The sequence below is a fragment of the Amblyomma maculatum genome, chromosome 1 (genome assembly GCF_055883805.1).
Source record: "Amblyomma maculatum isolate TAMU_Amacu chromosome 1, ASM5588380v1, whole genome shotgun sequence".
In the NCBI taxonomy this organism is placed as follows: domain Eukaryota; kingdom Metazoa; phylum Arthropoda; class Arachnida; order Ixodida; family Ixodidae; genus Amblyomma; species Amblyomma maculatum.
Genome location: NC_139344.1, coordinates 285,403,618 through 285,425,370, shown reverse-complemented (window position 1 = coordinate 285,425,370; position 21,753 = coordinate 285,403,618). Strand labels below are relative to the sequence as shown.

At 48.4% G+C, this 21,753-nt stretch overlaps 1 protein-coding gene across 2 annotated transcripts in view; it reads left to right on the top strand.

Annotated features, from left to right (window-relative positions):
- Positions 1-19,925, top strand: part of dsd (attractin-like protein dsd) — a 153,137-nt gene extending 133,212 nt beyond the window's left edge. For both annotated transcript variants that reach the window (XM_084591538.1, XM_084591539.1), the window contains one exon: positions 17,482-19,925. In XM_084591538.1, the coding sequence (XP_084447664.1) occupies positions 17,482-17,715 (234 nt within the window). In that variant the 3' untranslated portion in view covers positions 17,716-19,925. The remainder of the gene's footprint in view (positions 1-17,481) is intronic.
- The last annotated feature ends 1,828 nt before the right edge of the window (positions 19,926-21,753 follow it).

Below are 21,753 nucleotides of genomic sequence, written 5' to 3'. Positions count from 1 at the left end.
GATGATGTAGGTCATAGTAGCAGTTCGCGCAGCTTTGAAAGGCCATTGTGCGTAAGCGGGCTTTACGATGGGCTTCTTTAGCACGACATAGTATCTGGGCAACCGATGCGTTGTCGTTTGCGGAAAATGGGAAGATAGTATTGAGGAAAATGCGGTAAGTTCTGGCACACAGCAAATAGAAGGATGAATATCCTGTAACCTCATGATTTGTCGTGTTGTAAGCGTACGTGACATACGGTCGTCCCAGTTGCGATGGTCAGACGAGACGTACATGGACAACACGGTTATCAAGGTGCATTTGGTGCGCTCGGTAAGACCGTTGGTCTGAGGATGATATAGTGTGGAGTGTCAGTAGTCTGATCCACAAAGCAGGAGCATTTCTTCTGCGACATCAGCAGTAAATTGCCGTCCATGATCACTGGTTATAATTACGGGGTGCACCGTGGCGAAGAATAACGGAGGGTAGAAGGAACGACAAAACGTCAGCAGCCTTTGCGGTAATGAGAGCAGTGGTCTCTGCGTATTTTGTGAGATAATCTACGCAGACAATAACAAAGTGGTGGCTATCTAAAGGGCCAAGCAGGTCGATTCCAACCTTTTCAAAAGGTGAAGTAGGTGGTCTGATGGGCAGCAAAGGACCGGCAGGTGTGGTGGTGTGTGCTTTAAGTCGTTGGCATTGTTCACATGTTGCAACTTACTGCTTGGTCATCTTATAAACTTGTGGCTTATAAAAACACTGGCGAATTCGTTGCGGGGTACGAAAGAATCCTAGATAGTCAGATGCGATGTCATCATGCATAGCGTGCAATACTTGCCCGTGGAGACATTTCGGGACGACCAAAACCAGGGCAGCAACGTCGACTGAGTAGTAGTATTTCTTGTACAAATACCATCTTTGATGGTGAATGGCGTGGAATCTGCTCCTCCTTCTGCCTGTTCTATAAGAGGCTGCAGTAACTGGTCATTGCGTTGCTCCCGCCTAAAGGTCGCCGTACTAGGAAACGTCAGAGTGAACGAGGCTACCCCTTTGAAACCATCTTCATTGTTGACTGAAGTCAGCAATGGGTAGCATCGCAAGCAGTCTGCATCACTGTGATGTCGCCCACTTTTGTGCGTGACTCCAAAGTTATATTTTTGCAGGTGTAATGCCCATTGTGCCAGATGGATCGTGAAGTCCAATGAGCCAGCATAGAGAATGATGATCGGCCACAATAGTGAAGTGGCACCCATATAGGTACGGTCGGAACTTGTGCACAGCAAACACAACTGCGAGGCACTCTAATTTGGTAACTGTGCAGTCGCGTTCACATTTTGTTAATGTGCAGCTGGCGTAGGCAACGACGTACTCAGTCCCACTATGCAGCTGAACAAGCACCACCCAAGAGGATTTGCACTCGGGTGTCCACACAAATTGCGAATCGTTATGCAGGAGAGAAGTGAAGGGGTGGGCAATTTGAAGGGGGGGGGGGGGGGGGGGGGGGGGGGGGGGCAAAAAGCCAGCAATGAAGCGACAAAGATAAGAAGAGAGTCCGAGGAAACTCTGGAGGCTTTTCTGGGTGCGTGGAGGTTCTAAGTCTCGTACTGCAGTGATCTTCTGCGGATCCGGCTTGATACAATCTTTGTTAATGAGGAAGCCAAGGACTAGAGTTTGTCGGTCTCTAAAATGGCACTTTGAATTCTAAATGACTCCCGCTGTGCCGATGCACTCAAGAACAATATGGAGTCTTCTCTCATTGTGCTCTTTGAAGGTCTTGCCAAAAAATAATGACATTGCCCAGGTAACACATGCGTATTTCCCATTTTAGGCCACGAAGGATAGTGCCCATAAATTGCTCGAACGTCGCGGGGACTTTGCATAATCCAAACGGCATCACATTAAATTCGTACAAACCATCTGGTGTTACAAAAGCAGCCTTCTCACCATCAGATGGATGCAGAGGAATTTGCCAATAGCCAGATCGCAAATCAACGGAGGGGAAATATAATGCCGAATGCAGACAATCGACTGCGCCATCATTGCGAGGTAATGAGTATATGTCTTTTGTTACCACATTTAAACGACGGCAGTCTACGCAGAATTGCCAAGAATTGTCTTTCTTTCGCACTAGGATCACAGTGCAGCCCACAGGCTGGAAGATTCTCGAACGATTCCATTCTGCAGCATTTCGTCCACCTGTTCTTGAATTATCCTGCGTCCTGCTGGGGAAACTAACGTTTTGGCGAATAGGGGGTGTGTTTCCTGTGTTAATTTTATGCTGTAGTCGAAAGGCTGGGATATGGTTACCCAATTCATTGGAGGCAATGTCGAGCACTTGGGCATGAATGGTTAAAATGTCTCGCAGCGCGCGGCGGTGACTGGACGGAAGCGATTTGTTGACCATATGCTCAAGCTCAACAGAATATTCTGGCTTCCCTTTCGCGGCTCCTCTGTTATCAGAAATAGTTCCAACAGTGTCGGTCACATGGTTCTCAAATCTTCCAAATGCCAAACGAGAAAGAAGACTCTTCTGACATATTCGCAGTCCAGAGATGTGCGCAACTATCCACTGCGTCCACGACGGCGCGTGGCACCAAAATAATTTTTTTGCTCCATTCGCGACATCTGGCTCGACGACTGTTGCTGCCCACATGTCCTGGTGATTTCACGGGCACAGATGTTGTAGTCATTGCAGGACATCTTCCTTCAGGGAGGGAACTCCTTCATGACTCCGGGACATTGAAGTGTCATGTGATCGCATTGTGAGCAACTGGAATCTAGCGTCACGTGATCTACTTTGACACGGCCGCTCAATGGAGGCACACTTAGGTGCAGCCCATCGCGTCGCCCGAAAGAGCCGTATTGCGCCTAGTTCTCATCGCCACCGCTTCGTGACGAGTCCGGGCGGAGAACTGTGCGCAGCGGCCGTGGCTGTGCTTTCGTTTAGGCGTTCGCGTGGTCGGCGCTTAATCATTTTAGGATTTATGAGCGGCGTTTCACACATTATTGTGATGCCACGTGTAGGTTTGCTATTGATAAGGTGATAGCGGCATGCCATCGTCACTGGGCTTTTCCAAGTCAGTCATGGACTTCCGTTTACAACGAGAATCGAGGCAGTCGTGCGCTTCGCTGAGTGGGCACCCATTTAGTTACGGCCGTTTCAACCACTGCAATAACGTATTACATATTACAATATTGAAATCTGGGCAAGGTTTGGGGCCATTTATTCAGCGTGCACTTTTTTGGAAACTTACAATTCAGGACTTAGCGTTCAACATTATTGTTCAGCCTGTTCCTCCGTTTTCACTGGAAATAATATTGAAGTGGGTACCACCACCTAAACATGCTAACTAACCCAGACTGTTGCAAAAGAAACAACACAAGACAGCCTGTTCAACGACACACCCGCAAACTCAGGCAATTTTTTTTTTTTTTTAGTTTTATTATGAAGCCGCGTGATGCACAGAAGACACGCAAGCCTATTTTAGAAACGGAGAACTTTCCTCGAAAGAGGTTTATGTGCAAGCGTGATTTTTTCCACTGTCAGATTGATGTTGCCTGTCCAGTTGGTCAGCAGTGGTCGCATTAGTTTTGTTAGGTCCTTAGTGTGACTGCGGTCTTCTCTCTCGCAAATCACCTCCGGACATTGCACAAAATAGGGAAGAAGGAATGAAACCAACATGTTGCATAGCTTGCTGCTTCTGACCTCCGGTCACTTCATCACCTTGCTGACAAAGGTGCATGGAGTAGTTGCACAAGGCAATTGATTACCTCCATTTTCAGATACCTTAGGCATCCATCATCAAGTATCTTGATAAATCCAGGGTTTTGCAGGAATCAGAACGAGTACAAATGGTAAATAAAAGGATGGGGACTAATAAAATTATATTAATGGCACTGTAAATTAAGCACTCGAAGATATTTAAACTTTGGTTATATATAAATAATGATGACAAGGGCAGGCACTGAAAACAACAGCCAAAATAAAAATGTTTCATGCGATTTTGTAAAAATATTCATACCTTCTCTTCACATCGACGGTAACCAGCCAAGACTGCTATTGGTGCTAACTCCATGTCAGCTGCTGGCTCACTACACACATGAATGAATCCAAGCTGACCCGAAAACTGTCTCGCAGCATACGTGATGGCAGCGGGCAAGGTATCAAATGCCAAGTTCTATAGCCGCCTTTGCCTCAGAGTTGATAGGTGCATTTGCAGACTTAGATGCTTGCAAGATGCCAACCTGCACGAAGCATGGCAAAATGTGTATAATCTTGGTCGATATTTCTTTTTTTTCGCTAGTGGTACCTTCAGTATTTTCTCCGAAGCGAAAACTGCAGCCCTTGCGTCAACTCTGTTGTTCCGGCCATTGAATTGCCTTAGGCTGCTAAAAAGCGATACTACAGGATCCCTGTTGAGGGCCTGCTTTAGGGCGTATCGGAAGCTGAAAATAAGATTCGTTTAAATGCAATGCACTAGTAAGGCACACGGAATATGTTGTTGTAAGATACTTGATGTGATCAAGAAGGTACAATTAGCGCCACTGTTGATCTGGTTGTCATGATTGTTGCTTCGTACGTTTGCTTGGTTAGCCTTTGCTTCGATGTGCCTCTTTGGACCTGAATGTCTTCGATATGGCTAAGTAACTAAGAGAGTCACTCGTCATCTGACAAATAGAATGGCTCATCTTGGTGTCTCCATGGCTTCACTGATGCGATGTTGTGCAAGGCATACTGTTTTGATATCATTCTCATAAAAGTGATCGTGGCGGAGCTATCTTGAAACTCGCATACTTCAGGATGACACTGGGGGTTGTCCTGGAGGAAATGAAGTGTACCTATAACAGATGGGTAAAATATATCTGTTGTCCTGCGTGCCTTCATTTTTTCAAGGTTATTTGACTGAACATGAGCCCGTGTGAGGAACTTGTAATGTGGGTAGTTCGGGAACACGGAGGGGACGGCTGAAGGAAGCAGGACCTTCAGTTTTGTGTTATTCCTGTAGTCATCATCTGTGAAGTGCAGTGAGTATACCAGTGACTTGTCACCCGGCTCCCACCAGCTTCCTTTTCTGGCCTAGCCCTTTGAGATATGTTTTTCATCCATGTTGCTCGATGTTGTGAATTGCACGGGAACTCATGGTAACCGATCTTCAGATCTTTTTGTTGTATACTGACAACCTGCCTCACTTTAAAAAACTTTGGTTTTGCCCCTTCCTGTAGTGAAATCTTGGCCTGTACGCCTTTTAACGTACCAAGCGACTCCGAGAAAACGTCTACGAATTTCTTGACGAGGCTTGTCACGGAACAGACTGCCTTAAGCTCCTTTGGTTTCGTTATGGTAATCGCGAACGCTTCCATCCAGTCTCTCCCCAACAAAGTTGGACATGGTCCTTTCACAACGAACAGTGGCAGTGTTGCCTCGCGGGCTCCTAACTTCGCAACGGCCGTAATTTTCCCCAGAACTGCCGAGAGCTGCCCTGAGTAACTTTTCAACTTGGCATCAGAGTGCTCTAGCTGTGCTCTGGGAAACATGACGTTGAACTTGTCCTCACCTATGACGGAGACACTGGCTCCGGTGTCCAATTCCATCTCTAGTGATACATCATTAACGAAGACTTGGACCTACATGGGCTTGGGTCCGGCCGCTTGTAATGTCCACGTCGTAAGGTGCATCCGTGTCGTCCGTCTCTGGCTCGGCAACCTCGTCCATTTTGTACACTGAATGCAGTCTCATCCGATATCTCTGGTCCACCTCCAGGTCACTGCAGACTCTTGCAAGGTGCCCTTCCTGCCCACATTTGAAACAAACACTAGTGCGGTGCCGGCATCGCGTCACTGAGTGTTTGCCACCGCACCGGACAAAACCCCGCCGTTCAACCGCAACTCTTCTCGGTGGTCGTTCCACGAAATTGGCCATTGCTATCTCGCTTGTCGACGCTGCTTTCGTGCACAGTACGTTTGCATCCTTCCTCGCGGCTTCAGTGGCAGTCACCAACTGCTTGGCCGATTCCAAGGTTAAATTTGCGGCTTCCAGGAGGCGTGTCTGCATTCCTGTATCATTGATACCACAGACAATCTGATCCCTCAACATGCGGTCATGCGACGCCTGTCCAAAATTGCAGTCATCCACAAGCTTGTTAAGTGCCGCAATGTAGTCGTTGACAGACTCACTTCCATGCCTCCACCTCGAGAAAAATTTGAAACTTGCGACAACTTTGGACACCCTCGGCTTGAAGTGGAAACTCAAAACTGCGAAACTTGCCGTGAGCGTCGCATCCGCAGGCTTCGTAGGTGCAAGCAAACTTCTCAGCAGCGAATATGTTGTCGGTCCGCAGGTTGTCAGGAATACCGCTTTCTGCCTTTCTTCGGTGACGTCGTTGGCAGTGAAGTACAGCTGAGCGCACTCCTAGTACTCCACCCATTCGGTTGTGTCCGCGTCGAACGGTTCCAGCTTTCCGGTGGTCATCTTCACCTGTTAATGGCGCGCGCTTGCCACGCAGCACACTAAACCAATTTGCCACCGGATCCCATCCTCGTCGCCAGTTGTCACGTCCACAAGAATAACACGACAAGTCAGCTGTTCCACTGCTGGCGCCCGACTGTCTTGGCCGGCCGCTACACATTTATTAATGGCTGTTTAACAAGCGTCCCCTGCCGGATTGACAGGTTGTCAGTATACAACACTTTTCTTGCGTTCGTGGTGCCCTGTGGCACGCAGCAATTGCCTGGCATGGTACCACATGCGCTTAGGATTCTGTTGACACAGGCACCGATAACAGGCACGTAGAACTACCACAGCCACGCGGTTATGCTGAGCAGTCAAAACAAAAACACGTGCCAATACAGCAAGTGCATTCCTTCCACGTCTTCTGCTCGTCCGTGCTGGTGGCGCCTCGTCATGGAATAGTAGCACCCCCGCGGAAAATGACGGCGGAAACTAACTTCTCTCAATACGTGCTTCCCCAACCATTGAGGCGCAACGCGATGGGCCGCACCAAGCGACCCAACGGCTGCCATTGAGTGGCCATGACTCTGACGTGGGATGATGCATTGCTGAGGGGGCGTTGCTCTCTTGTTAAAAAGGCAAGTGAGCACATTGCTCGGCGTTAGTCTTTGTGAGGGTTCTCTTGGAGCTCAGGCTCTGATCTCAGAGCCAAACGCCTCGCCGCTAGCTCTGACCACATCCGTGGCAGGGAAGATCGAAACACCGAGGCACAGCCAATGGGCCAAGCTGTTTATTGGGAGTGCCCCATTTTCATCCTCGGTTTTAGCAGCATCCGCGCGCTCCTCCATTGCGGCATCGTCTCCCCGGATGCAGATGCTGTCGGCCGAGATGAGAGGGTAGGAAGAAGGAGGGGCCGCCCGGAGGGCTACGCCAGTTCTCTCACCCCTGCCCTCTCCACCACAGCCCCGGGGGAAGGAGCACAGGAGGGGAAAGATGAGGGGTTCCCTTGAGAGAGTGGGTGTTCGCTGCATCGTGTGGGCGAGGGGAATGCTGAGTTTCCATATCTTCTTCTGTACGGCCCGAATAAACATGTTGCTTAGTCATTCTGCCTCCACTTCGCTCACCGTGGCTACAACATAATTGGCTACGAGGATGGGATGCTGCCGGACTGCGTAAAGCTCATTGCAGTGTTCGCGGAGGGTGCTCCGGCGAGGCACAGGGATGGCAACGCTTGGAAGGTTCGACCAGTTCGTCGAAGATGGGGACGAGGACTTTGGGTCCTACATGGAACGGTTCGAGCACTTCCTAAAGGCCTCCAAGGTGAACGACGACCTCATGGTCTCTTATGTTTATAACGGCGATAGGCAAGAAGGCTTTCAAGACGCTGAAGTCTTTGCTAGAGCCTAAAAAGCCAACTGGTAGAAGTGCTGGGAAGTCATTTCATACTGAAGTCCATGATCATCGCAGAGCGATTCAAATTTAATTGGCGGTGCCAGCAAGAGGGCGAGTCCATAGCAGCATATGCAGTGGAGTTGAGGTGTTTGGCAGCTTCATGCGAATTTGGGGAATTTTTAGATGAGGCTCTTCGAGACCACTTTGTAGTGGGCCTCTGCGATAGTGCAACGCAAGCCGAATTGCTGAAGAGAAGAAAGTTGGCGTTTTGAAATGCCTGCGGCATTGCGAAAAGTATCGAACTAGCGCAAAAGGTAAGTCTGGAATTTCAACCGAAGGGGGTGCGAAGTACAGTCAGTGCCGTGTGTAATAAGTCAGGCGGTGGGAAACTGCCACAGCAACATGTAATTCATCCGGTGCAGGACTAGCAAGGGACTGAGCGTTTGAATCGCCAAACTGTTTCCGGTGTGGCTCAGCACACGAAGCGTCAAATTGCCAATTTCACAAGTATCGCTGTCGTGTCTGCAAACGTTATCGACACGGCGAAAATGTGCAAGTTCTAGTCCAGAGACTCAGCAGATGCAGTATGAGGAGGAGGCGGATTGTGACCAAGTGTTGTTGTACAATGTCTATTCTTGTGAAGAGCGCCCAAGTCTGCCTTAAGGTAGCCAAGAAGAATGTTAACATGCAAATAGACACAGGTGCATCTGTTTCCATTGTGCCAGAAATGCTTTACAAGAAATTCTGGCCTAGTCTACCTAAAGAGCCTTGCCACGTAAAGCTGAGGACATACGGTGGGTCGCCGCTAACAGTCACAGGGAAGTTCCAGTCGAACATAATAGTCATTGTTGTTGAAACCCACAATAGTGACACTGTGTTGCTAGGACGGGACTGGCTGGAGGCTTTTAAGCTAGACTGGTTGAGCGTGTACGGTGTGTGTTTAGACAATGTTGCTGCGTTACTTGTGAACTATGTTAAAGTGTTCGAGCCCACTCTGGGGCTGATCAAAAGCAGTCCTGTCAGGCTAGCTTTTGAAGAAGGGGAGCAACCCCGCATTTTAGAAGGCGCGACAGGTGCCATTTTCTTTGAGGGAAGCCGTGTCTCGTAAACAGGGGAGTGTTAGTGCCTGTACAAAAAAGCATCTGGGTGATGCCCCTACCTGATGTGCATAAGGTAAACAACAAAGTCAGAGTGTGTGGTGACTTCAAAGTTACATTGAATCCCTGCCTGCGAACTGATCATTATCCTCTTCCCATGACGGAAGATTCGTTTGCAAAATTGTCAGGATGCAAGTATTTCACTGTGCTTGATTTGTCTATGGTGTACCAACAACTTAAACAGCATCCGGAGGCACAATCAATGGTGGTTGTCAATACACACCTGGAGCTATTCAAGTACACACGCTTGCCCTGTGGCATCACAAAAGTGCACCTGCTATTTTCCAGTCTGTCATGAATGATGTGTTGAAAGGGCGCTTGAGCGGGTAAGCTGCTACTTGGATGATGTACTTATCGTGGGTTCAACATTTGACGAATATTTCCAGAGAGTAGAAAGGGTGTTGGAAGGTTTTCTGTAGAGAGGCATACGATTGCAAAGGGAAAAATGCAAATTCTTTCAAGCGTGTCTCGCTTACCTAGGCCACATTCTTGATGACAAGGGCATATGGCCATCGGATGAAAAGATGAAAGCGATAAGAGGCACCAAGGCCGAAGGATGCGGTACAGTTGCGAGCCTATCTAGGTTAGGTTAACCTCTACGGGAAGTTTTTGCTGAAATGGCGCATTCTTTCTTGTGAGAATAACCCCCATATTCTTAGCGCCCGAACGTGGGGCCAAAGATGTGACAAATCGAGTATCTGTGTGTATCCGACTATCGACATATAGGCTAGCCGTGGCAGTGAGCAGGACTGAGTTTCAGTCTCTTCTAATACTGCAGTGGTGATTGCACAACGGCAACAAAGTAAAACCACCATAACTTTTATTACCACGAGAGCTCAGGAGCTGATGCTAGCCACTATGATCTTAGTAATTTTCTGCGAGGGCAGGAGGTCACACGACTCCCGCTCTGCAACAGGGTGACGCACAGACGCTGGTGTGATGGGCATTCTCTCGTAGTGTTTTGACTTTGCCGTGCTCTACGGCAGGTTGGACAGCGTTGTAGCATATGCATTTTTGCTCACGCACGTTGATGGCATGAGGAGTAAAATTACTATCTGTTCTGCTGCGTCCGTTAGCCAGTTCGTCGCGTTAGCTCGCAGCCTCAGAGAAGACTACCCGGCTTTCCTGGATGTAAGTAGTGACCATTTAAATTTCATCAGTGCAGTGGGGAGCCCAGTCAGCCTAAGGGAGCTTTAGGAAAAAAGTGGTAGGATCCTTCTTTTTTTTTTGTCAACTAGTGTTCGACGGGCTCTTGGAGCCAAATGGCGCGGCTGCGGTGCACATAAGAGCATGCTGGTATTGCTGCCTGTGCGGGTGCTCAACAAAGCTTGTATTGCTGTGAGTGCGGTGGATCCGTGCCGGCTGTACTCCGATAACCCTTGCGCAACCATTTTTCCCCACGCGAAGGACACTCGAGTCCTTCGAGGTTGGTCACACCACGCTGAGGCGAGCTGTATTGCACGACGTGCATCGCTAAGGATGCGAGCGGCCCTTTGTTTCAAGTTTTGTCATTTCGCTGCCTAGTGATGTGCATGGTGACGTCGAACGAGTAGAACTTGCTCTATAAGTTTGCAACAACACCACAGTTGCTGCGTTGGGCACACGCCGACGTACGACAGAGCTGCAAGCAAAGATGGCAGAGCTAGGCTTTACACAAAGCGCACCGCAATCCGAGCCCCACTGTGTGGCCTGAGGAGGGCGCTCTCCCCCACCAGCAGGCAGCTGCAGCTAGAGGCAAGGCTTGGGATTTCGAGCATTGCGCCTCGTTACGACTTGCGGCCCACGGCAGATGTAACTGATCAACGTGCATGGAGTAATTTTTTGTGCTGAATATGGATGGGACGCCCTGTCGATATTCAGTGCATTTTTCTTCCAGAACAAGCACACGCTTTCTCTTTGGAAAAGACCGAGTGGGCGTAGATTTGAAAAAACAAAAGTAACTAGCGAAAAGGCAGCTTTGCAGCCAGCAAGGAGGGGAGTCTGCGGAGGCCACGACGACCGTTGCAGCATCAAAGGACAAGCCGTCCAGGGAGTGGCCGCGTTTCTGCACCCAGAGCCTGCTGTCATCGTCAACCGAGCCACCAAGAAAAAAGGTTTTCGGTGGCCACGTAGCAGGCGAGCCGGAGTTTGTGGAACGAGCCCCTGCATTTACCCCAACGAAAGCTGCAGCAAAGAGGCCGCTTTGGCGCCACTCGAGACCCGCGGCCACTGCTTCACTAGCGGGAGCAGCTTGGCGTCCCGCGGCGTACACTCTGGGCTGCGCCGCCGACAGAAGAGGAAAAGAGGCCAGCCAGGAGCGAGTTGTCGACCCGCTGTTAGGAGGCCTTCTGCAAGCTATGCAACAGGACGACGCAGTGCTGCCTGCCGCCCTCGTGCCCCCAGCAAGCTGCCCCGCCGACTGAAGGCGAAGGAGTGGGATCTGCGGTTGCTGCGGTCGCCGCACGTAAGCCCCTGGCTCCATGGTTGTCTCCTGTGGTCGTCGGCCCTGCCTCCCCCTTCGGCACCCGTGGCTGTGAGCTGTCTGTAACTTTTTATATATTGGCATTTTCTTTGGGTTTAAAAGGTATTCTAGCCGGCCCCACTCGGTATATCCATCGGTGAACGCGGGTACATTTAGCCGTATGGCGGTAGGGGGAGATGTGGAGATTCACAATCCCCTGCCCCAATTATAACGACCGCACGTGATTAATATGCGTGATTATGCACGCTGTTAGGGAGGACTGCGAGAAGAGGGCACACTGGCCACCCTTCAAAACCTCCCAGTCTCCCGCGGCGACGCCGCGCGGGTTTCCCTCTTTCCTTCCGGCCTAGCCAGGGCACCTCCTTTTCCCGGTCCGAGTCGAGGAGCGCAGTTGAGGAGACCACCGCCATCACTGAGAATCACCCAGTCACCATATGCACCTACCGCAATGAGCTGTGAGCGCGAAGTCGCGCCAGGTGAGCAGACTCTTCCTCTCGCCTCCTTGCGTGTGCTTCCCCTTTAGGTGGTTTATTTCACCCCACTCGCTACAGTGGTCGTATTTGAGTGTTGTGCCTTGCCGTGTACTCGAGCACAATAAACTCTGTTCGAGTATGTAACTCAATGTTTGTCCCCTCTGGCCCAAACCCGCCACAGTAGCGACTTCTCGCACCGTGGGTTGGGGGTCTCAGCTCTGTCTGCTAGGACTGGCACGTCTGGGCTAGAAGGCGACTGTAGCGTCTAGCCCCCTCCTCCCCCTTGGTGCATTCTTGCGAGAATAACCCTCATAACCTACAATGTTAGAATAGGACAGCAACAGAAGTTTGCGCATGCAGACAACCTACGTCCTTGTTCGTTTCAAAGTGTTGAAGCCAGGCCGAGTGTGTATCGTTCTGTGCCCAGTTCAACATCAGACTCTGTACCAGAAGGGTCATTGACTGTGAACCCTCCCTTGGCTACATCTGAGCCACAAGAGTCATCAGCACCTCAGCCTGTGCACCCGGACCAAGCATCTGCGTTGCCGGGACAGAACTCTAGTTCGCCCGCAAGGTCCACGCTGCCTACGCCACCTCCGAACACGCCACCTCTTCGGCGCAGTGCTTGTTTTTGGAAGCCTTCTGGCCATTATACCCTATAGAGCTTGTGTAAAACAGAGGGAGGGAATGATGTGATCGCATTGTGAGCGACTGGAATCTAGTGTTGCGGGATCTACTGTGACGTGGGATGATGCAATGCTGAGGGGGCATTGCTCTCTTGTAAAAAGGCGAACGAGCACATCGCTTGGCGTTAGTCTTCTTCTGTACGGCCCAGCATGCCAAATAAACATGTTCCTTAGTCGTTCTGCCTCCGCTCTGCTCACCGCAGCTACAACAGACATGTTATTCACTTATGAGGAGATAATGTTCGGCTTCAATTAAACCGGCACTGATGTCTAGAGAAGCACCACACTTGCGCAAAAAGTCAACACCCAAGAACACGTCATACGTGGTATGTCTCAACTCAACGAATTCTGTTCTGTAGTACTCATTGCCAAGCACAACAGAAGCTGAGCACAGGCCAACCGGAACTAATGTTTCACCCCAAACTCCACAAAACATACTGTTTTTGTCCCACACAAACATAACTTTCTGTCGAAGGCAGTTCTTAAATGAAAGGCTCATAACTGACACAGTGGCACCAGTGTCAACCAAAGCATCCATTTTTAACATTGTCCACGCACACTGACACTTTTTTATATAGCATGACGTTAGGCAGAGCTAGTAGTATTTGTGAAATTAACCGGACCTTACCTCCATCGGTCGCACCACCTAGTTTCCCAGCGGTGGAGAAACAAAGCGGCGACGTGGAGATGGTGAATGGTGAATGGTCACTGTGGTGGGGGAGTGATGCTGCGATCGGACACAGGGGAGTCATTGCATGCACTGCGTTGTAGGGTAGAAGGCCGATAGAAGTTAATGGATGGCTGCTCTCACTGGGGCATCATTCCTGAAGCGCGGTGCTCATTGTACGGGGGGCCAAGAAATATTGCGGTGCGGGCTAAAGCGGAAGATGTGTCCGCTGTACCCACAGCCGTAACATATCGGTGGCTGGCGGCTCTGGTAGCTCACCGCAGGATCTCTTGGAGGCCGAGATGTTGCGACAGACGCGCGACGAGGCACGTCATCCAGATGGGATGGAAGCTGCTGGAAATAAGGCCGTGACATTGATTGCTGGGTCCGCTCAATACTGTAGTTGTGAGATGGTTCACTGTTATTTGGTGTAATCTATGGCGTACGCTGCTCCCATGATGGCATGGACCTCGATGTCTGGGGGTAAGGAAAATCGAAACTTGTATGTTGCCGCTGAGTATCCAACTCCTCGCGTAAAATCCTCCTGACCATAGAAGCGATGTCCTCAGCCTCAGGGATGTCAATTCTGGCAGCAGTTGTAACATTGGAAAAGCGGCCGAATTTGGGCGCTGTCCGGCGTGCTTTGAGTGCCTCAAATGCACAGCACTGCTTGATGACATCTGCAGCCGTAGCAAGGCTGTCTCATGAAATAAGAAAGTTATAGACGTCCTCAGCAAGCCCCTTGAGAGGGTGCCCTACTTTGGCTTCTTCTGACATCTGCCGGTTGACAATGCGACAAAGTTTCAATACTTCCTCGATGTATCATGCGCATGTCTCACTGGGCAGCTGGGCTCGCTGGGAAAGTTGGTGTTCAGCGCGTTCCTTCTTCACAAGAGTATCTCCAAAGGATTTAGTGATCTCTTCAACAAACCGGTTCCAAGTCGTGAGGATTTCCTCTTGATTGTCATACCAAGTCAGAGCCTTGCCAGCAAGGAAGAAAACAATGTTGTACAGGCGGGCGCTAGAGCTCCAACGGTTCTACTTGCTGCACCTTTCGTAATTTCGGAGCCATTCTTCAACATCATCTTCGGGCTCACCATGGAACGTATGCAGCTCTCGCTGATGGGACAAGGTCGTCTCTTCTTCAGCTCACCGTTCCTGAGTCTGCGTCCCTTGGGTGGCAGCCATTGAAAGGAATTCTTGAGGCGGTAATGATAGCAAACCTGCTACCCGGTGGCTGCGACGAGGTACTGGCGAGTCCACGACGTTTTTACCCAGTGCCAAGCACCAAATGTAGCGATGAAATGGTTTTAATACAGGTGAATGCTTTACAAATGGAAACTGGTTGCAGGCGCCTCAGAGCCCAGATCGGTCTGCGCGTGCCTCCTCTTCTTCTTCCTTCATCTCCAACTACTCAGTAAGCCGCTAAGCAGTGTAACAATATTCTCACATTTCTGCCAAGTAGCTCAACAGTTGATGTTGTGTAGCAGAATGTGTGCTTGTAATTGGTTTTACAGAGTTCTCGTTGGGGAAGAGACAAATTTGCTCTTTTTGAAGGTCTTGTAGCGTAAATAAACCGAAAATCGAATCGCAAATTTAAGGTTGAAGCTTCGTGCAGCACAGTGCATTATGACTGCAGGAAAGCAAGCACAAACACTGGAAGTGTAGTGCACTGAATGAAAGTAGGCGATTTGAATTCAGGAGGCAGTGTATGATAGTTCATGTTTTTTTTTTTAAAGTTCATATTCATTGTACTGCTGCCTTTATTTATGACATCAGGCCCAAAAGGTAGAATTGCTCAATGCTAAAATGACAAGAGTTGAATGCTCTGCACTAAATATTAGCTGAATGCAAGCTGTAAGGAAATTGTAAACTTGTGTGCGCAGACTGCAAAGTAATTACAGTAGAACCTTGATGGTACAAATCAGGTTTATAGAATTTCGGGATGATAACGGATTTGTAAAACCTCTCAGATGAAGTGCATTTTGTACAATGTGCAGAATTTCAGATGTTCTGAACATTCTCCCACACCACTATGGATGATATGAACACGTGAACTGCTACGCTCTGCCTGCACATTGTTGACTCTGTGATTGTTAGTCACGCTGTATGCACAGGGAGCAGTTTGCAGTGGCATGAGGAGATCACCGGCATCATGATCTCCTGTCAACTCATTGAGAGAAGCTAGTGGAGGTGCATGGCCTGCACATAATTATGTCGCAATCTCTTGTCACACTGTACGCGCCACGAGTGGCAAACTGTGACTGTGCGGACATAAATAAATCTCCTCAGCCATAAACAGATCTGCATGAATGCTTTTCCCGTTCTTCTGCATATTGATTTCCGTGTTTTGATGATACGAATTTTCATATGGTACAAATTTTTTCGTGACCTCTTGAGATTCGTATCACCAAGGTTCTAATGTACAAATTTTGGCTCCGTCTCCTTTGGTGAAAACTTGACTATCTTGGAGGAGCAGTCTTGCTCTAGAATAAAAGCACAGTTGCATGCATTTTTGCAGTCAGCAGTATTCCAGGCAGAACCCTACACAACAGAATTATGCTGATATGATATGTATATAGCATATTCAGCTGCACAGAGAGTGCTGGACATGGTCAAGTGTATGTGCTGAATTTTTACCTGTAAAAATACCACATGGATGCTTTCCTTGATGCTTCGCACAGGTTACAGTAAAGATCAGAACATTCTTTTGGGTGATTAGATAAGGATCTACTCATCTGCTTTCTAAGAAATGTGGTGATTGGCAGAATGTAGGAGACATTTCTTCCTTAATGCCCATTGAAAGACTTAAGAATGGCTGTCTAAACAGCTGTTGAATGGCCAAATTGATTTCATGTCAACATTTCCTACAAATATTTTTTTGTCTTGTTGGTGTTTCCTGCCTTTGCAGTTGAGCATTGCAGTTGAGATTTTCCTGCAAACTGTCGACATGAAGTGTGATCCCAGTCTGCTGGGTGGTGAAACGGCATATTATGTGTTTTACACACTTTTAACCCTTTTGCTGTCACGAACATACCGGTACGTTTTCGCGCTTCGCCCCCACAGTTTCAGCGACATACCGGTACGTTCCCTATCGTGCATTTAAAACTTCATGCCTGAGCGCGAAGTTGGCGCGCTTGAACAGGCTGTGCCATCTGTCAAATCTATATACAAGTTCGTATTTTCGCCCCGCGTTGTGTTGGTACATATATACTGAAGAGTGCCACCTTCTTTGCTGGGGGCCGCAGTCGCTCCGCGCGTGCTACTCCATCGCGCTAAGCGATCATGCGGCACGCGTTTCGCGGCGCGTGCATGCGGTTACGGGCTCAAGGGTTGTTCTGCCATATTCCACAGGTTTGCAGGTTTTTATTTTTATTCTGTTGGCATCTCTGCTACGACGCCGCATCACGTTCAGGGGCTCGCACCGTTGCCTCTCGACACATGACTAGACCGCGGCTTTCGCTCTCTCTTGCCGCGCTCTTGCTTGCGGCTAGCAGCAGCATAGGAGGCTGTTTTAGCCTCTGTCCATCTCTCTCTGTCATCTTAATTTCACAACGTGCCATTTATCTCCCTTGTGCGGGCTACAGGTGCGGGCCACCGAAAGTACGTCCTCCGTGCGCGCGGTTACTTTCGGATAGCTGAGCGCACGGGACATTCGACTGCGCACTGGAGCAAAGGCTCTGTTGATTATAAATATGAGTCGAGCTCGGATTCGGTCTCTAGAGAAGTAACTAGCAGTATTTTTTTACATTATCTTCATTTATCTAATTTATAATCATGCTGATAATGATGATAATGTTAATTAACACCACCTGCAGAACACTGAAATGTGCATATTCCGTTGACTATGTTATTTGTATAGCAATCATAATAAAAAATAAATCGCTATGCTTGTTCCCTGATATGCTACTTCCCTGAAACCAAGCAGACACTGGGGGTGCATCACGGCCAGAAACGCCCGACAGCGAAAGGGTCAAGTGAGAATTTCCTCTGCAGTGATGTTGATGTGTTGGCTATGTCGTCTTTTATAGGCAGATTTTATTTGTGTTAGCTTACCACACTAATAATGTTTTGCTATTTACTATAAGGCTCCTCAAGCCTACACGTAAATTTAAAATTCGCATTTGGTTTAGTGCCGGTATTCATGAGCATGTTGGATACCAGCACTGTTTAGATAAAATGAGAGAGCCTTCACGCCAGTACTATGCCCCTGTGTGCAGGGACACCCAACACCTGTGGCACTGGAGCCGTGTGCCAGTGGCAAAGCAGCTGTGCTGACGCTCATCGTGCACATGCCAACAGGAGGCCAGGAGCACACCGCCACAGGCCAGTCAGGCCTGGCCATTGCCAGTGCCTTGGTCTCTCTGGGGACTCTCTGCAAGAGTGACACCATCAAGGAGGATGGCAAGTCGGACTGCTGGAAGCCCTCATCCCACCCAGGGACCTGCATCTGAATCGGCCACTGTGATAATTGCTCAGCGTGCCACCTTTGGTGGTGGCGCCACCTTTTTATGGAGCACTCTGCGTACTAGCCAAGCTCCTTTGCAACTGCACACTCTTGACGTCTTGTCATTGGCTGCGAGACACGCAGTTGCGAATTGGGGGAAAGGGAGCAGCTATTACTATGTTGCTTTATTGAACCATCCTCCATGTCCTCTCTCCAAAGTGGCTTTTCTGGCCAGCATGCACACGTTGAGGTATTTGTTTTGACTACACCAACAGAGTACCATTTGTCGGTACACCTGCTCGCAGTGTGAATACAGTTCTATTTTCTAGATTTGTTATGCAAAAGATTTATAGTTGTAGTGTAGCCAGAGATTATTGTTTCAAAGTTATCTCTGGAAGTCATTCCTTTATGTTATAGGCTCTGTCAATATAGCAGTCATGTCCAGGGAGTGTGCACAGCATTGAGTGACTTTTCAATTCCGGCCCCAGTGCAGTGAATATTTTTTTTTTTTTTATGTATTTTCACATGTCCTATCATTGAGATTGCTGAAGCACCTCTCAAAGTGACTATAACCAGAATTTCCTAATATTGCATAATTCCTGTTGCTCTCTATTATGCCCTATAGGCATTGAGAGTATTGCAATAACATTTCCTTTTTTAGAAAAGCACGTAAACCCAGCAGAAATTATGGTCGTGGCCAGTATAATTGTACCTACACTAAGCCCAATCTACTGTGCATGTTGCACTGCTTGCTGCCATAAATGGCTTGCCTCTTGTCTTGCTGTTCCTCCATCAGCCTGCAAATGGTGCTTGACTGGGCTTCATTCATTTGCCACTATTTTGGCCATTTGATCACAGAAGCTGCCCTTGTAGATCATAGACCAAGTTTGAGATTCACTATCTAGCATCATCCATTGTGAGATGATGATGATGATGATTGCTAGCTGTCTCTGCACACTCTTGACAATTCCTGCAACGACCTCAGTCAGAATTGGCTGCATTTACAAATAAATGCATAGGTAAAAGTCATATGATAGGGTTAAAAAGAACGATATAAAAGAACACATAATCCAGCTAATTTTGAAAACACTCGTGCTGCACAGGCATTTCAAATGGCTTTAAAATGAATGTCTTTGTACTCTGTGGCCAAACTTGCGCTGCTGCACAAATATTTTCACAGGCATTCAGTTGAGGTGACATTCGGGTTGAAGGAGCACCATGGGGACATTCCAGGTTTTCAATTGCTTTTGAATTGCCAGCATATCTCACATCAATCGGTTCACCCTGCCCACAGCTGCGCCACACAGCTCTGTGACTTTTATTTAGTATCTACTGCTTGTTTAGCAGGTAGCTCATGTATGTGTACAGTCGAACCCGGATATATCAAACTCGAAGGGGATCGCGAAATAGTTCGATATATCGATAATTCGATATACAAAAACCGGCTTGTGACGGCACTTACGATGCCAGAAAACGGTACCGCATGTGTCGCATAATCAACCCACTCGCATAATGAACCCACCCTCCACTTTTGCACCCGAGAATTTGAAAAAAAAAAAAAATGCGTTAAGATCAGCTCGCTCACATGCAAGCGATTGACCGATCGCAGCGACGAGCGGCAGCGACAGAGCGAAAAATTTCAAACTTGTTGGAACTGCTTCCCTCTTGCCTCTCGAGCCACCGCGACAGCTCAATACAATGTTTCTGTGTCGCTGTGGCAGAAATCGCGAGCGTTTTCGCTTGCATGTGGATGGCGTGCGTCACTCCGTTTCGGTCGTCGCATCCACAGCTCATTTCTTGGCAGCGTGCCAAGATGCTGCGCAGCGATAACGTCAGGGCGCGTTTATCTTTTTATAGCTCCTCCGGTGGCGGGGAGCGAACTTGGCAGAGTGCCCGTGATGGCTTGATTGCACAAGCCTGGTTCGATTTATCACGTCGCGCTTGGGGCGGGCGTCACGATCGCAGCAGCAGACCGCGTGCTTCCGTTGATTCATACATGCAAAGATAAACGGCTCCCGCCAAAAAAAAAAAAAGCCTGCCGCTTCTTAACGTCCGCAGCCACCATATCTTACGCTACGTCGCGCGTACAGCACAACGATAAGAAAGGATGACTCACAAAAAAAGAAACAGAGAGAGCTGCCGCTTCTTAACGTCCGCAGGCGCCATAGCCACGTCAGCCGCCGCGCGCAGAGGGTTCGCAACACACGCTGGAGAAAGCGTCCGACGTCTGTCTGAAAACGGGCTGAGCTGGCTTGGCGCATGCGTAGCGCGTGCTGAAGGAAAGAGATAGCTCAGCAAAAGAATGGGCACACCCACGCACATGGCTTGCAAACGTCATGTGTTGGCGCGCAGGAAACGATAACTGCAGATGCGCGCGCCTTTGGGGAATGGGCGCGGCGCTGTCCAGAACTGTCCTCTCATTCCTTCCGCGCGTGGCTTGAAAACGTCATGCGGCAAACGGCCAAGGGTGATGCGATCGTCTTTGGGGAAGGCACACTTTCCAGTGCGTGGTGCGGAATTCGATATATCGAACGACCGGTGAAATTGAGTTAGATATATGACGCGGCTTTCCTATACTTTTACATGGGATTTTCAAGGGGATATTTCGTGAGTTCGATATAACCAAAATTCGATATATCCGGGTTCGATATAACCGGGTTCGACTGTACTTGTTAAATGAGTACATGAATATATGGTACACCATTGAGCATTTACTGTGTGAGTGCAAAATTTCTGCAGGAACACACAGATGAGGATGATTGCACAACAGTACTTGTTTACATCACTGTGTAGGAACAGCCAGTGGTATGACACAAAATGCAATCTGCGCTTTACTGATTTTAAATGTCTTATCATTTGTACTGGTTGCGTGTTTACACAGTACGACAACGCTGTGGGAAGCACGTGTGTGATCTCCAGCCTGGGGAACGCCAGCTAGGCTTCTGACACCACATAGAACAGTGCTTTTCACTGATTGTTTCTGTTTTAGAGTGACAGCTTGGGAGTTATGCCTCGCTTTAGACACTTGACCTTCAAGGCCGACCGAGGTCAAACCAAGCACACACCACCAAAGCTAACACTATGACTGCATGAACACTATGAAAAGCAGCCTAAATTCATAAGGGATAAGCTGTCGTCAGATAATGATGCTCCTAGGAAGCCAGGCATACCTCCTACAGTTTCACAGCAACGACGTGTTTCACCTACGAGACAGAACATAGATGATAGCATCGTCATTGACATTTGTTAATTTTTAAATGATAGTGATAAAGAGATACTATGACGAGGCCTAACGTTCTGCCCAATGAACATTAGCTTTAATGAATACGAACTTTAATGAATTTGCTAGGAGAATGCATAATAAGGAATTCTTCGCCGTAAACCCGAATAATGTACCGAAAGCCTTTAACGTACTCAGAGCCCCCGCACATGGTTTCCTGATGCAGAGCGCAGCCCCGAACTGAACCGATATAATAAATGTGTCTCAAAAGAAATTATTGAAAACACAAAGCTAGCTCGAAAGCCGAAAAACCTTTCTTCAACCGAAATAGCCACTCTTGATAACCTAGCTTCTAGAATAGATATAGTTATTAAGCCTGCAAACAAATGTGGCAACATAGTTATCCTCCCAGTCGAAAATTACAAAAAAAGAGGCCTATAGACAGACTAACAACTTTTGCCACTATGAAAAGTTAAATACCGATCCTTCAGAACAGTTCAGTGATGTCATCCTGGATAAAATAGATCTATTCGCCAGGGAACTAATTACCGACATTTGTTACAAATTTTTCAAACCATCAAACAAAAGGCAGACCAATTTTACTTTCTGCCCAAGATTCACAAGGTTTCTGCTGAATCATTGTTTACCACAGGCATAGAAGGAAAGCCAATTGTTTCTAACAGTAATACGCCCACAGAAAACCTGTCACTGTTCCTAAATCAACACCTTGCAGACCTGCCGACCCAGCTTCCTTCGTTTGTGCAGGACACACCTCACTTCCTCTAAATAATTGAGTTTATTAATAACATGACCAACCTTTCAGAT